This window comes from Dama dama, chromosome 8 (assembly GCF_033118175.1).
Source record: "Dama dama isolate Ldn47 chromosome 8, ASM3311817v1, whole genome shotgun sequence".
NCBI classification, from domain to species: Eukaryota; Metazoa; Chordata; class Mammalia; order Artiodactyla; family Cervidae; genus Dama; species Dama dama.
The window spans coordinates 6,581,322-6,598,052 of record NC_083688.1 but is presented as its reverse complement, the minus strand read 5'-3'; the positions used below and the strand labels follow the sequence as shown (position 1 = coordinate 6,598,052).

The 16,731-nt window shown below is 50.8% G+C and overlaps 1 protein-coding gene across 2 annotated transcripts in view; it reads left to right on the top strand.

Annotated features, from left to right (window-relative positions):
* Positions 1-14,528, top strand: part of TCEA3 (transcription elongation factor A3) — a 43,045-nt gene extending 28,517 nt beyond the window's left edge. Inside the window, exons 8-11 of one of the 2 annotated variants that reach the window (XM_061148169.1) lie at positions 3,139-3,288; positions 10,184-10,330; positions 11,816-11,887; positions 14,415-14,528. In XM_061148169.1, coding sequence (XP_061004152.1) covers positions 3,139-3,288; positions 10,184-10,330; positions 11,816-11,887; positions 14,415-14,423 — 378 coding nt within the window. In that variant the 3' untranslated portion in view covers positions 14,424-14,528. The remainder of the gene's footprint in view (positions 1-3,138; positions 3,289-10,183; positions 10,331-11,815; positions 11,888-14,414) is intronic. The other variant, XM_061148170.1, reaches the window with a different exon arrangement.
* Positions 14,529-16,731: the final 2,203 nt, after the last annotated feature.

Here is a 16,731-nt window from a genome sequence, read left to right as displayed (position 1 = left end):
ATGACAAACCTAGGCAGCATATTAAAAAGCAGAGACGTCACTGCCAACAAAGGCCCATAGAATCAAAGCTGTGGTTTTTCCAGTGGTCACATAAGGATGTGAGAGTTAGATCATAAGGCTGAGCATCAAATAATTGATGTTTTTGAATTGTGGTACTCAAGAAGACTCTTGAGAGTCCCTTGGACTGCAAGAAGATCAAACAGGTCAGTCCTAAAGGAAATCAACCCTGAATATTCATTGGAAGGACTGATGCTGAAGCTGAAGCTCCAGTACTTTGGCCACCTGGTGCAAAGAGCTGACTCCCTGGAAAAGACCCTGATGCTGGGAAGATTGAAGGCAGGAGGAGAGGGGATGACGGAGGATGAGATGATTGGTTGGCATCATAGACTCAGTGGACATGAGTTTGAGGAAACTCCGGGGGATAGTGAAGGATAGCGAAGCCTGGCGAGCTGCAGTCCACGGGGTCCCCAAGAGTCAGACAAGACTTAGGGGCCGAACAGCAGCAACCTCTGTTAACACTTAACAACAATCTCTGTGAGGCAGAGGCTATTGTTCCCATTTTACAGAACAGGAAACAGGCTCAGAAACTACTGGATGTCAAAGCTGAACTGAAAACCTTAGGCTTTGGATTCCATGTCCTGAGTTCTTCCCCTCTGCCCCATGCTCCCACCATCTGAAAGCAGCCTTGTATAGACAGAGGAGATGACTGCTGTGTGGTACGGCCAGTGCAACTGAAAGATTTTTTTGTTGTCTTGCCTGGAAAGTCCCATGGGCAGAGGAGCCCAGCAGGCTACAGTCCATGGGGTCGCAGAGTCAGACACGACTGAGTGACCAACAGTTACTTACTAACACTTACTTGTTGTTTTGTTTTAGCAATGCCTTGAGCTTGCTGGATCTTAGTTCCCCAATCAGGGATAGAACCCAGGCCCCCTGCAGTGGAAGCATGGTGTTCTAACCACTGAACCACCAGGGAAGTCCCAAGATTTCTGCCTTGAGAGAAAAAAGGCCTCCACCCTGTGCCCCTCTGAGGGAATGCATAGAATTCCTTTTACTGGAGACAAAGCTTTGCATATCAAAGAAGTGTGGAGGGTGGGGACGAACTCCCCAGGGAACAGGGGTGTGAATGTTCCATTAAGGCCCTTTCCTGGCCTCCTGGGCTCTATCTAGGGGCTCAGCCGGCTAGGGAAGGTACAGGCGCCAATCTCAGAAAACAGATTTGCCTCCCTCGATCTCTTGCCTAAGAACCACCTTAATATCCTCCAACACATCTCCTGGGAGTTTCCCTCCACCATCACTTAGTTATTAACCAGCACTTCTTGAACTAATCAAATACCTCTCCAAGTACATGTTCAAAATTTCTAATTAACTCAGGATCACAGAACACAAGGCATCAGAACTATCAGAGCTTCATCTTTGTTTTCTCCCTAACAGTTGTCCCTCCGAGAAGGTCCCTCCACCTTCAAGCCCAGTTTGGGACACAAGGTGGATGGTCCAGTGCACAATCTCCACTGCTGGCCTTCTATCCTCTGAGTGACCCTCTTCTGAAGGAAAGGCCATCAGAGCTGCACCAACAACCTTTCAGCTCTTTGTTCATAGGTGGTGGGAGGTCAGAGGGAGGATGAGTCTGGGGGCTTGAATGCTCCGTGTCCTGAAAAAGGTAGGACCTCTTTGGAGCGACCCTGGACCAACATTGGCAGCCGTGGGGCTCTCACACGCTCATGTCGGGGTGGGGAGGAGGTCAGTGGAGGTGGGAGGTCAGTGATGCCCAGGTCTGCTCTGCCTCATCCTCCTCTGCAACCTTGATGAAAGGAGGCAGACTCAGGAAGAGGCGGACGAAAGGATCCTCAGCCCTGCTGTCCCCACTTCTCAAGCACATCTCCACCTCCAAGGATCCCAAACACAGATTTTTAAACAAATACTGGGGCTTTCAAGTGCATGAGAGCATATTCTTCCTTCTCACATTTTATTGTACTATACAAACAAGATGAACCGAAAAAATAAATACCACCACCTTCCCTCCCACCACTTGGAGCTAGCCAGCTGTGTCCGTTTCTCCACATTCCCCACAGCTTCTTTCTCGTATAGGGTTTTTCCCAGAAAAGTCTTCATCTTTTTGATTCTTCTTGGCTTCGAGGAGGCCAAGAAAATGCGGCTGTGTTCCCTGAGCTCTTCCAGAGAAGGGAGGAGGGGGTGGAGAGGGAGGAGGGAGGAGGCCCATCTGGGATGCAGCTTCTGGACAGAGAACTCCCTGTGGTCGGTGGCCAGGGGTGACTTCCTGCCGGGTGAGTGGAGAAGAGAGTGTTACCGTCAGGAGGGAGTCTGGCTTCCAGCCCTGCCTCTGCCGGGAATGTGCCCTGTGACCTTGAGCAAGGGCCTGTACCCTTTCTGAGCCTCAGCTTCCTCATCTATTAATGAGCAAACTAACTGACCAGCAAGTCTCAAAGTGGGTTCTGCGATAGGTATTCCTAGAGAAAAAGAGGGGAAAGGGAGGTTGGTCTGTGTTCTAATATGCTGAAAACACCAGATGAAACAAAAGCCAATGCGTTCTTTATTGTAATACTTCCTAGAACCTTAGACACGTGGCCCCCAATCTGATGTTTTTCTCTGACAGCTAGACTTAAAGTGTCCAGGAGCCCTTCCAAACTAGGGGCTCATCGTCATCGTCATCACTATCATCTTAGCCCCTAAAGGCTGAGCATTTGACACGCCCCGACCACCACGCTAGTAGAGTGTGCAGCTTAGATCAGGGAATCCTCATGACAACCTGTATTTTATGAAGAGGGAGGCCGAGGCACAAAGAGGTCCTGGGCTCACCTGAGGTCACACAGGAGGCTCAGACAAACCCAGACTGCCCATTCCTGGGGTCCCTGGTCCCACAGTGCTTGTGATGACCCGATCTCACCTTGAAGGCTGTTTCCTATCCCCGATATGTGGCTGATCCCACATGCCCGCGTGAGGACCCTGACTTGGGGAGTCAGAGGCCATGAATGGGCCTGACCCCTGTACAAGCTGAGGGTACTCACTCGAGCACGTGGGGTGAGCCAAGTCCAAGGAGAGGGAGAGGTGGCCTTGGGGCTCCCCGTTCTCCGGGCCCTCTGCGAGTGGCTGGCTGGCTGGCCCTTGACGGTGTCACATATCTACCAGGAGCTCAAGAGCACGGACATGAAGTACCGGAACCGCGTGCGCAGTCGCATCAGCAACCTCAAGGACCCCAGGAACCCCGGCCTGAGGCGGAACGTGCTCAGCGGGGCCATCTCCGCGGGGCTCATTGCCAAGATGACAGCGGAGGTGAGGGCGGGGCCGGGGCCCCTCCAGTCTCGCCCGAGTCTGAGAGGCAGAGGCTTGTGACGCAGCGATGAGCCAAGGCTTCCTTAGCGGGGGACCATCTCGGATGCCCCATCCCTCAGGGCCTCTGCACCGTCAGAACAGTGAACACAGCGCCCAGGTATTCGGCACCGTGGTCATCGCTTCAGGCGCATGGGCCGGTTCTAGCTTCACACCAACCGAGGGAGAAATGTTTATCATGTCCAGTCTTATAGGTGAGGACACTGAGGTTCAGAGGATTTAACTCTGCGACCTCGTGGACTTCAGTACACCAGGCTTCTCTGTCCTTCGCTGTCTCCCGGAGCTTGGTCAAACCAATGTCCACTGAGTTGGTGACACAATCCAACCATCTCATCCTCTCTTTCCCCCTTCTCCTCCTGCCTTCAATATTTCCCAGCATCGGGGTCTTTTCCAGTGAGTGGGCTCTTCGCATCAGGTGGCCAAAGTATTGGAGCTTCAGCTTCAATATCAGTCCTTCCAGTGAATATTCAGGGCCGATTTCCTTTAGGATGGACTGGTTTAATCTCCTTGCAAGGGACTCTCAAGAGTCTTCTCCAACACCACAGTTCAAAAGCATCAATTCTTCAGTGCTCAGCTTTCTTTATAGTCCAACTCTCACATCCGTACATAACTACTGGAAAAACCATAGCCTTGACTAGACGGACCTTTGTCAGCAAAGTAATGTCTCTGTTTTTTAATAAGCTGTCTAGGTTGGTCATAGCTTTTCTTCCAAGGAGCAAGTGTCCCCCACATAAGAAGGCAGATTCTTAACGACTGGACCACCAGGGAAGTCCCTCCTCCCTGCTTTGTGCTCTGCCTCCCTCTTCTGCCTCGTTCAGTCCTACATCCCATTCCCCAGCTCCGGGCCCAAGCCTGAACTGGAGTCCCTGACTCTATGGAGAATAACAGACACGTATACAAATACGTTTCATACAGAGGTGGCGGCTGCCGTGACAGAGTCCCCGCGGGAACTTAACAGGAAGGAAGGATTGACCCAGTGTGAAGGGGTCGGTGAGGGAAGGAAAAGGGAACCAGCCTGTTTGAGGGAGTATATGCAGTGGTTAGAAGCTCGGCGGTTACACCAAACTGCCCTGGTTTGACTTCTGCCTCTGCCGTGAGCTGTGTGATCTTAGATCAGCCACTTAAGCTCTCTATGCTTCAGTTTTCTCATCTGTAAATTGGGAATAACAGCTATCTCATGAAGGGCAGAATGAGTTAATAACACATGTAAAGTGTTTAAAAGGTTAAGACAAAGAAAGCCCTCCCCAGAGTTAGTATGGACATGAGTTTGAGCAAGCTCCGGGAGTTGGTGATGGACAGGGAAGCCTGAATTGTTGCAGTCCATGGGGTCGCAAAGAGTTGGACACGACTGAGCGGCTGAACTGGACTGAACTTAGGCCTGTTCACCTGCCAGCTCATGTAACCCTCATCACGGTGAAATGTTGTCCCCACTTTATGGCTGAGAAAACTGAGGGCACACTCAACTCATAAGTGATGATGAGGATTTGATCCCAGATCTGTTTATTTCAGAGTCTGTCTTGGAAAGACTTTTGCACACCCTCAGGTATGAGTAGCTCTCTGCTGCCAGCACTCAGGGGGTTCCCTGAAAGCACACAGCGCTGGCACAGCTAAAGTGCCACTAAATCCAAGAGGCCCAGAGAAGGGGCAGAGTCATGTCTTGGAGTCTGGATGTGCCTCTGTGTGTTTGCGGTGTGTGAGATGTAATGCACGTGTGTGGGGTGGGTGTGTGGGGTGTGTAGTTAATGTATAGTGTACGTAGGTGTGTGGTGTGTGTGTTATATAATGTGTACTGTGCTTGCTCGGTCACTTCAGTTGTGTCTGACTCTTTGCAACCCCATGGAAAGTAGCCCGCCAGGCTCCTCTGTCCGTGGAATTCTCCAGACACGAATATTGTAGTGCGTTGCCATGCCTTCCTGCAGGGGATCTTCCTGAGTCTCCTGCATTGCAGGCAGATTCTTTACCAGCTGAGCCACAAGGGAAGCCCCCCACCCACCTAGCACCACCTGGGAAGCCCCATGTAATATGTATGCAAACATTTTTCTGAGAATTGGGTTCACTGCTTTCCTCAAATACCCAAAACAACAAAAAGTCCTGAAAGTGAAAGTCGCTCAGCTGGGTCCAACTCTTTGCAACCCCATGGACTATACAAGTCCATGGAATTCTCCAGGCCAGAATACTGGAATGGGTAGCCTTTCCCTTCTCCAGGGTATCTTCCCAAACCAGGGATTGAACCCAGGTCTCCTGCATTGCAGGCGGATTCTTTACCAGCTGAGCCACAAGGGAGCCCCCCCCCCCGCCCCCAGCCACCCTGGCTTTAGGATAAAAATGGGGAATCTGGCACAGGTGAACAGAATTGACTTTTTGCTTAATTTAAAATGTCTGATCTTTTTAGGCTACTAACAACATATACCCAGGGTTACACATGCAACTTGGCTTAACAGAGTATCCTCTTTCCTTGTGAGGTGGTGCTGCAGCTTAGATGGGAACCCAGCCTGCGTTTCCGTCTGTCACTCTGTGGCCCTGGGGTCCTTGGCCTCTGTGTGCGTGTGTGTCGTAAGAATGCGCTCATCAGAGTGTCTTACGGGCGGCTGCAGAGACATTGGGAAACCAGGCCCTGGAGAAGCAGCAGCAAGGTGTAGCCACGAGTGCGAGCCAAGCCTGGCAAGTTCCCAGAAGCCGGAGGCTGGAACAGAGCTGGGTGCTGGAATTAGGACAGAGGCCCCAGACGTCTCAGCAGAGCAACCGGCCAACTCTGGCCCCATCCAAGGACTCTTCACTAGAACAGGGCAAGAGAATCAGGTGATCAACAGGCCCAAGAAGAGGCTGACCAGGCCAAGGACAGCAAGCCAGGACCACACCAGGCCTCCCCAGGGACTGCTGGTGCCAGCCGCCAAAGGGCCCCCGCCAGCAACCCAGGCAGCAGAGGCCCAGGGGGCCTTCTTCTTGGGGTCAACTTCTGCTCCAGGCAGGAAATTTCTATAGGAAATATGGGATCGGGGCTTCTCTGGTGACTTAGTGGTAAAGAGTCCACCTGCAATGCAGAAGTCATGGGTTCGATCCCTAATCTGGGAAGCTCCCCCATGCTGAGGAGCAGCTAAGCCCGTGGGCCACAACTATTGAGCCTGTGCCCTTGGGCCCAGGAACCGCAACTATTGAAGCCTGTGTGCGCCCTAGAGCCCATGATCTGGAACAAGAGAAGCCACTGCAAAGAGAAGCCCAGGCACCACAATGGGAAAGTAGTCCTCACTCACCACAACTGGAGAAAAGCCTTCGTGACAACAAAGACCTAGCACAGCCAAAATAATAATGATTAAAAGAAATACAGGACCATTTTTGCTCCAATAAGAAAAATAACAACTTGGACTACAAAGAAAGCTGGGCCCTGAAGAATTGATGCTTTTGAAATGTGGTATTGGAGAAGACTCTTGAAAGTCCCTTGGACTGCAAGGAGATCCAACCAGTCCATCCTAAAGGAAATCAGTCCTGAATATTCATTGGAAGGACTGATACTGAAGCTAAAACTCCAATACTTTGGCCATCTGACGCGAAGAACTGACTCATCTGAAAGGATCCGGATGCTGAGAAAGATTGAAGGCAGCAGAAGGGGACAACAGAGGAGGAGACAGTTGGATGGCATCATTGACTCAATGGATGAGTCTGAGCCAATTCCGGAAAATAGTGAAGGACAGGGAAGCCTGGTGTGCTGTAGTCCATGGGGTTGCAAAGAGTCGGACATGACTGAGCGACTGAACTGAACTGAACAGGACCATTTTTGCTCCAGTAAGAAAAATAACTTGGGGTTGGGATGCCTGCTATGCTGTGGCTCAGAAGACAGGGGCTCCCATCAGACAGAGCCTGGCGAAGCAGATGCCCACGTGTGACTGGCCGTCCCTCTCTGCCTCCTGGGTCTCCCTAACTCCCTTTCTGTGTCTGTTTCCTGGTCCACGTGATGCCCTCACGCTTCCTTCTTCTGGCTTTTCCTCTCTTACCCAGGTGATTCATAGAATGGGGTGGATTCTGAGATACCCATTAGAACTGTTGAGTGGAGACATTGGCAGCCTCCAAGGAGAGGGGTTTTGTCTGTTCCCAGCATCAAGGCCAGTGCCTGCTGTGTCTTAAGTGCTCAACAAATATGTTTCAAATTCACCTTCTATGTGACATGAAGACCCAGTGTCATTGCTTACTTTCCTCATTTTCAACCTTTTTATATTACTGTATTGGCTCCATGTGTCTTTGATGTGCTTCCTAAATAAGGCAGGCAAAGATAGGTAAATGGATTGGTGAGTAGACAGATTTTTTTTTCCTCCTGTTCTCTCTTTCGCTCTCTTTTTTAATTGGAGTATAGTTGATTTCCTGGTCTCTATTTCTTAGCTGGAACAGTCTGACGCTAGCCTGGTCTCCCACATTCCTCACCTTGAACCCACCCCAGGTACCCTTCCCCAAACATGTTAGTCTTGTCCTCTGATCTCTCACATGACATTCCTCTGGACTGTGCCATGCCCCTTGAGAAGTCCTGCTTATCTTTCAAGTCTGGTGAAGGTGTCAATTTCTTTAATGAGCCTCCCTGCCCCCAGGCAGTTAGCCACTAGTCAGGCTTTTCCCTGCACTTTGCAGACTTTTGCTTTAGTTCCAAAGACCCTGATGCTGGGAAAGATTGAGGGCAGGAGGAGAAGGGGGTTACAGAGGATGACATTGTTGGATGGCATTACTGACTCAATGGATGAGTCTGAAACAGCTCCAGAAATAGTGAAAGACAGGGAAGCCTGGTGTGCTGCAGTCCATGGGGTCGCAAAGAGTCAGACACCACTGAGCGATGGAACAACACCACTATCTTGCAATCTTAGGTGAATGCTTGGCTCTTCGACTAGATATCATTACCTGGAGACAGGAACCAAATCGTATCTTAGTCCACAGGGCTTAGAGGCAGTGGTGGGCTGTCCCTGCCTACCAGCTTCAGAGAGCTGATTGTATGTAGCTGTTCCCAACTCTGCGTTCAGTTCCATCACATTAGTAGCTTGAAAGGCTGTGGTGGGAGTGTTGACACCATGGAAACTGGTAGATGCTACAAATCAACCACCCTCTGCGGCCAAAGCCAGTTTACCAGCACATGAATGCTATGAAAAGCCTTCAAGAGATTGATATCCAATACACTTTGAAAGAACAAATATATTATGCTCTGGAAAGTCCCCCAACATTAAAGTTAGCTGCTCTTTGCTTATATAGCCCGGGGTTGACTTGTGGGCTTTCCTGGTGGCTCAGCAGTAGGGAATCCACCTGCGGTGCAGGAGCTGCAGTAACTGTGGGTTCGATCCCTGGGTCAGAAAGAGCCTCTGGAGAAGGAAATGGCAACCCATTCCAGCTTTCTTACCTGGGAAATCCTATGGACAGAGGAGCCTGGCAGGCTACGGTCTGCAGGGTTGCAGAGAGTCAGATACAACTGAGCATGATGACTTGTTTTGTGTATACCCCTGCCATTGGTTAGGACCTAGTCCTTGCATTTGACACAGTGGGAGTTAAGCATTCATGTACACAGGATAACTTGGGGGCATTAGTAAAAATGCATCTTCCTGGGCCTACCCTTAGAGTTTTGGATTCATGGGAATCTGCATTTTATCAGGAAATACAATTGGTTGTAACGCAGAAATCGGCACACAAAAGTTGTTTGACCTTCGGGCCAACTCTGTTCTCCACAGTTTAAGGGGTCAGGCTAAATGGTAGTAATTAAAATGTTTAGCCAGTGCCAAATCCTCTTTTTTTTTTAAATTTGGTAAATGCCACAGGATGTGCAGGATCTCAGCTCCCCGACCAAGGACTGAACCTTGTCCGCTGCAGTGAAGGCACCAAGTCCTAACCGCTGGACACCAGGGAGCCCCCAGATTCTCCTTTAACTTTAGGTTCGGGGGATTCCCTGGCAGCCCAGTGGGTAGGACTCCACACTTCCACTTCAGGGAGCATGGGTTCAATCCCTGGGCAGGGAACTAAGATTCTACATGCCATGTGCCGAAGCCCCCCCCAAAAAAATTAGCTTCAGCCATCTTCCTCCCCCTAAACCAAGGCTAACTAGAGCTCTCTCCAGCTTGAGTGTCCTTCTCTCTTCTGGAAGAAGGTCAAGGCGCATCAGATGGCTAGGGAGATAGACAAAAAAGGGGGGGGGGGGTAGGGCCTAGATAATGCAGAGACTGAGTGTCCACAGGGAGCTGACAGGAGATGGGAGGCTCCATTCTGCAGGAAGATTATAGAAAAAGATGCTCCATGATGCAACCACCGGTGAGCAGTCAGTGGTGTGAACCCGGGAGCCTCAGGTCCTGCTTGGGTGGGGTAGCCGCTGTAAGTCGTGGAGATGTGAGGCCAAGGTTCCCACCAGGCAGAATGGCCTGGCTGAACGATGATTACAGCTCAGACAGGCTTTGAGTCAAGTCCAGCCCGGAAGGACAAGGGGAACATCACAGATCACGGGGTCAGTGGTCAAATAAGCTTAAGCAGGAAAGTTCAGGCAGGTTCCCGAGGTCCTTGGTGGGCGTCGTGAGCGCCAGAGCTGAGGAAATGTACACGAGGTTGTTGACTCTGGGCAGAAGCTCTTTGTCTTGTGTTCTCCCACACAGGCCCTACTGTACTTGGCCTGGTCAGAGCCCCAGGGTTTGACCTGCTACCCAGAGACAGAACGGGGACTCCTCCGGTGAAGACTTGCCCCAGCTGGGACAGGGCCAGGCTTCCCTCCAGTTCCTCATACTCAGTCCAGAATGTTCCCCTTCCTCTGTTCAAGCTCCCTGAAACCCAGGTGTGGGGTAGGGCTCCTGGGGGCTCCCTAGCCCTGAAGGGCACACTCCTTTTTCTCCAGGAAATGGCCAGTGATGAGCTGCGGGAACTGAGGAATGCCATGACCCAGGAGGCCATCCGTGAGCACCAGATGGCCAAGACAGGCGGCACCACGACCGACCTCTTCCAGTGCAGCAAATGCAGGAAGAAGAACTGCACCTATAACCAGGCATGGCGTGGGGCGGGGACCAGAAGGAGCTGAGGGACCAGCCAGCAGGGAGACGGGGCTAGAACTCTAGGCTGCGGAGAGGGGCACATCCTGGTTCACCAGCATGATACATCTGTGGCTTCTAGAAAAGATGCAGAGAGAAGCACCCAGAGCTATGTGTGTGAGGTGCCACCAGGATCTGACCTGCAGGCAGAATAAGAAGGACCAGACCTAAAAGGGGCACAGAACTTCTTCAGAGTCACAGATGGTTGGAAGAGAACTTGGCAGTAAAACCTCTGCTTCCTCACTTCACACACAGGGAGACTGAGGTTCCAGAGGGGACAGGCTTTGTCTAAAGCGGCAAAGACGGTTTGTGGCACAGAGAATAATAAACCCAGATCCAGACCTTTCTGCCTATAGTCTAGCCAACTTGGTGGTAAAGCCTAAGGGACTGAGCCCTGAGTCCTGAGGGTGAAGACCACTGCCCTGGCCTGGCCTCCTGTTCTGGGTTACACATGTTATGCCCTTGAGGCACCAGTATTCTTGGATTTGGATTAGTGCTCTGTTATTCTGGAGCTCTATTCATTCCCCCATCTACTTGTCAAGCAAGCACCTTGCCCCTGGGGACGTGTGGCTGCAGCAGAAATGCACTAGTCGGCCCTGCCTTCCAGGAGTCCCTCGGAGAATTCCCACTCAGGAATCCGAAGATGCGTGTGCAGGTTCCTACTCTCTGCAGAATTCTCTCTCCTGGGGTGTCATTGCTTTGCAGGGACAAGGCCGTGCTGTGCTGTGTCCTCCTGGCCTGTAGCTGGGCACACTCATTAGCCAGGGGACTCCCTCCCACCCCATAGACACCAGCTGACACGGTTCACAGCTGAGAGTCTGCAAAGCCACAACTTGTTACATGTCATGGGCATCCAGGGTGGGCTGCAGAAAATCAGAACAGGAGTTGTTAAATCCAGAAATGCCTGGGATTTGCGGGGGCAGACCTGGTTTTGGCACCTGAACGGTCTAGTTAAAGGGATGAGAAACCAGAAAACAACACTAAATATCCCCCATGACCTTCAAATCCTCTTTCCTCTCCGGGCCTCCATTCTTCCACCTGTATAATGAAGAAGAAACAGAATGATCCCTAAGAGTGCTTCCAGCTCACTCAGTTCTGATCAGAGAGGTACATCCAATAGGCTGCGCTCATTTTTCCTGTAGGAGATGAATCTTGAAGCAAGAGAATAAAGATCAGTTCAGAAGGATCAACAGGAAGTGTGAGAGTGCAGAGGTCAGGCTGAGCCAGTGAGATCCTGGAAGGGAGCCGATGGGCCTGTGAGGAGAGAGGGAAACATAGGCACACACAACGGAGCGCTCAGTGATGAGGGCACTGCCAAGGTGGCGTGGGAATAATGGTGCCAGCCTCTGCGATTTGACCTACTTCTGCAGTGGGAGCCATGGCAGGTCCAAGAGCAGGGCGGGTGACTTCACGAGTGGTCCCACTCTCTTTTTTTCTCTCAGGTGCAGACACGCAGCGCTGATGAGCCCATGACGACCTTTGTCTTATGCAACGAGTGTGGCAATCGCTGGAAGGTCTGTATGTCTGTATCTTTCTTCCTCCCCTGTCATCCTCAGGTACTGCCCCACTTAAGAAGTAGTAGGCCCACAGCCCCAAACCAGGGGAGGCTGGGGGTGGGGGGGCTTGCCAGCCTGCACACAGCAGGTCTGCAGAGCTGGAGATAGTGGTGCATTGTTGGGAAGGCAAGGCCAGAGGACACATATGTGTGCATGTTTTTGTTTTGGAAAGCACCCAGAGGGGGTGTGGACAGCAGCCAGCATTTTATCACAGGATGGGCAAGTCTGTCATTTGAACACAGATGGAATCAGCCTCCTGAGATCCCCGGGGTTGGTGGCAGGGGTGGAGGGGGAAGGAAAAACAATAGCCCTCTGCACTTGGACCGCACCTCTCTGCAAAGTGCTTCCACAGATGCTATTTCCTTTGAGCCCGGCCACAGCCAGGGAGGTGGGGACGACTGAGCCCTGTCAAACGGGCACTGCTCTCAAATGCACCCAGGTCATCCTCCCCTCCTAAGGCAGCTCTGGGAAAGCCTTACGTTACCCAAGGCTGTAACCCAGGCAGCCCCAGCTCCCACAAAGGCAGTGGTTTTGTTTTCAGGCGTGGGAGCCAAGCAAAGGCTCCTCCTGGAGTGCTCCTGCCCGCCTCATCTTCTGAACCACCCGAGTGTGGTCACATGATTAATGTCCCCTTCCAGTGCCATCTGATTTGCATGTGTGCTGTGTGATGTCTGGGTCACCGGGCAGCCAGCAGGGTGCTTCAAAAGTTGTAAAGTACTTAGCGAGGACTGAGCATGAGACTGGGAGTCAGGAGCCTTGATTTCCCGTCTCCACTCTGCCCTACTCACTGTGACCCTGAGCATGTCACCCACCTCCCTGAGCTAAAGGGTGATGCGAATGCCTTTCTCCCAGGCTGATTATGAGGACTATTACCTATGCACACATGCTTTGCAACAACTACGAGAAATGTTCCTTCATAATATTACTCTCACTTTCAGATGAGGAAATTGAGCTACTGAAATGGTTAACGAGCATAAAGCCTCGAAGTTTGGAGCATGGAAAGACAGTGCTCCAAATTCCTGATCGATTGACCTGTGACTTTATGAAGGGCCTTGACAGCCCCGGGGTCTCATAAGAACTGCCATGTTTTTTTAGGGTAAAAAGTCAGATGATTGTGTATTTTTTTCTCTCATTCACCTGTTGAGCACTTAGAGGTGAAGCCAGGATAATGGCCTACTGGCTTCAAGCATGGGTTTGGGTGTCAGGCTCAAATCCTAGCTTTATCACTCACAAAGTGACTTTGCCAAGTGCCCTGAACTCTCTAGGCCTGGATTTCCTCATCTATAAAATAAGGGTAGGAATATAGCCCACAGAGCTATTTTGAGGATTAGAGAAGGTAATACATGTAAAAAATTAACAGGGCCTCTGACAGCTCAAATGGTATCTTTGTCAAATTAGGGAAAGGTGTTCTTCCTCCAGGTAGACGTAGCCTTGCACTTGGGTCCAGAACTTGGGAAACAGCAGGGATGGAGTTTCAGGCCCAACCTGCCCCTGTGGGGAGGCTGTCTTGTGAACAACCTGTACAACCACACAAAAAAGTCCTGAGCACATATGTGCCTGGTACATAGAAACCGCCATTCTTGTTATTCCCAGTTGTTACCTATTAGTATTATGGGAGCTTGCAAGTCATTTAACCTGTCTGAACTGCTTCTTTACCTGTGAAAATGCAAGTATTATAATAGTGCTTATCTCACAGGGTAGCTATGAGGATGAAATGAGTTGATATGTGTTAATACTGCTTAGCCCAGAGTAAGTGCTCAATAAACGGTAACTTTTGTGAGTGTTACTGTTGGGCAAAAGACATTCTACATGCTCCAAACCCAGCTCCTCTCCCTGATTCCTGGAGAGAAACTGGAATATGAAAGTTGGAGAGGCAGGTCCCACTAGAGGTGGCAGCTACGTGGCTTTGGACAAAATTTCCAGGTAGTGTCCGCTGCCATGTGGGAGGCCTGCTGTCTAACCAAGCTATGAGTAATAGTCATGGTGATGTTTCTGACCATAAATTGAGTGCCCACCACATGTCCGGCATCAAATTTCCATTCATTGCTTGATTATCTTTTTCTTCATGGATCGGCATTATGATCCCATTTTACAGATGAGTAATTTGTTCAGGGTTGCACCGCTAATAGTGACGGAGCAGGGATCTGGACTGGTCTGTTTGGCTCCAGGCTTCCAAGGTGGCTCAGTGGTAAAGAATCTGCTTGCCAACGCGGGAGATGCAGGCTCAATCCCTGGGCTGGGAAGATCCCCTGGAGGAGAAAACAGCAACCCACTCCAGTATTCTTGCCTGAAAAATCCCATGGACAGAGGAGCCTGGCGGGCTACAGTCCATGGGGTCGCAAAGAGTCAGACACGACTGAGTGAATGAACACAATCCTGCGTGGCTCCAGACCCCACCTTCCCTTTCATGTCCCCTCCACGTGCCTTTATCCTCTGAGTGGCACAAAGAAAGTTCTAAAATGCTGTTGCCTTCTTGGTCTTGTAGTTCTGCTGACAGAACCACCAACCAGGATTTCAGTGAACAAGGTGAGGAAGAATAAAGAGAAGACACCAAGCCCTTCGTAAACTGGAGAAAAATAAAAATGAAAATGAAGAGAAATGCTGAACTCTGAATGGGGCATTAGGGATCAGAGGGAGAGGTCTTTTGCAAATTAATAATCATTTATCAATAGGGATGGGCTTCCCAGGTGGCTCAGTAGGTAAAGAATCCCCCTTTTGATGCAGGAGTTGCAGGAGACTCGGGTTCAATCCCTGGGTCAGGAAGATCCGCTGGAGGAGGAAATGGCAACCCACTCCAGTATTCTTGCCTGGAAAACTCCACGGATAGAGGAGCCTGGTGGGATTCAGTCCATGGGGTCACAAAGGGTCGGACACGACTGAGCCCAGCAAAGCAGCAGCACACGGATAGGCATTGACTAATGGGGAGGCTAATTGGGGTGTGATTCTAAGACCATGTGGACAGGCCTCTTGCAGAAACTCAAGATTTCAGAGCCCCAGAGCTAAGGTGCAGTATATTTGATAGTAGCTGGCAGACCTTCGCTTTGAGTCCCTTCCCTCACATCTGAACCTCTCAGCCTTTTCTGAGTTGAAAAATACCAGACTGACTCAGATCTTACCCACTCCACTGTGAGTCACACGTGCAGAACAGTTGGCACACGGCGTCACATTTGGCTAAGGCAGACGTGACTTCCACGCCATGTAGGAAGATCTCTTCCCCGCCCATCATCTCTTCTCAAACTCTCTGCTCTTCCCTGTTCTAGCTGATCTGGGGGCAGGGCTCTCAGGACTCCAGACAGGCCACACATCATCTTGAGCCCAGGGTTTCTGAGTGAAGAAGTGGTGCCTGAGTTTGGCGGTCCCCGGGAGATCCTGAGCCTTGGGACCCGTCCGGGCCCAGGCAACGCGTTCCTCACAGCTCTGTTGTGGCCTGACTACAGAGGAAGTCTGCAGGGCACAAGGCCCCTGTTGTGCTTCTCCCACGATGAAGTTGGCTTGCTTTTTAAGCCAATAGGAAACTTTAGGCAAAGCTAGAACCTTCTGAAAAAGCCCTGGGAGCAGGTCTGGTGCATCTGTCCTGAGTCTCACTCTCTGACTGTCCCTGGCCTTCCAGCAGCCCTAGGCTGAGCCTCCTGGACACTTGTTTCCTGAAATAACTAACTCGTAAGAGCTTGTGAAACAAAAAGAGGCTATCCTGGTGGCTCGGTGGTAAAGAATCCACCTGCCAATGCAGGAGACGCGGGTTCGATCCCTGGGTCAGGAAGACCCCCTGGAGAAGGAAATGGCAGTCCACTCCAGCATTCTTGCCTGGAGAATCCGCCAGACTGTAGCCTGGCGGGCTACAGTCCCTGGGGTCGAAAAAAGTAGGACACGACTTAACGACTGAACACGCAGGAGCTTGTGAACTCCTGGGAGCTTCGGCGAGTCCCTTAGCCTGAGTCATTTACTTATTCGTTAAAAATGGGAGTGGTCCTATGCCTGCTTCAGAGCATTTCCATCTGCCTTGGGGTTCTCTCTTAGGGCAGCTTTTGGGGTAACTTCAGCCCACGTTTCTTATGTGCCCTGGCATCATCCACTCTGGAATTTATCACTTTCCTCTTTCTATCCAACTGCCTCTTCCGATAGATGAAGCCTGTAAATAAACCGTGTGCAGAAACCTGCCACCATCTCCAGCTTTTCAGCAGTCAGATTTGGGATGGGTCCTTTGGGAAGACGGAAAATTCACTCATGGAAGCTATAAAACCCAAAGCTCATAAATATCAGATCCAAGACTGAAACTCTGGTCTTGTGCTTCCTGTCATTGTGCTCAAGGCTATGAGAGATGCAGGGCCAGACACAGTGCTCTGCCCCCACCTTCCAGGAACCCTCAGCCTGGCAGGGAAAGAAACCCACAGGCACAGACTTCCACACCAGATGGGATGGGGGGATGTCATACATGCCTGAGGTATGAGTGTCACCCGCAAAAAGGCAGAGGGACGTTGCTTTAGATACCCAGGTACTTCTTAAACTGTAATATGGGTAGGAATCCCCTGAGGATCATGTTAAAATGCAGATTCTGATTCAGTGGGTCTGGGGTGGGGCCTGAGATTTTTTTCATTTCCAATAAGCTCCCAGGTGATTCCAATGCTGCTGATCCACAGACCACACTTTGGGTAGTCATGGTTGAGATATCTAGACTTTTCTCTGCAATATCTCAGCCTCCTTCCAAATGTCTAGAAATCAAAAGCAGAGGGTTTCCTAGGTGGCTCAGGTGGCCCAAAATGGATTAAACAACAACAAAAAAATGCAGAACAAAATATCAACCA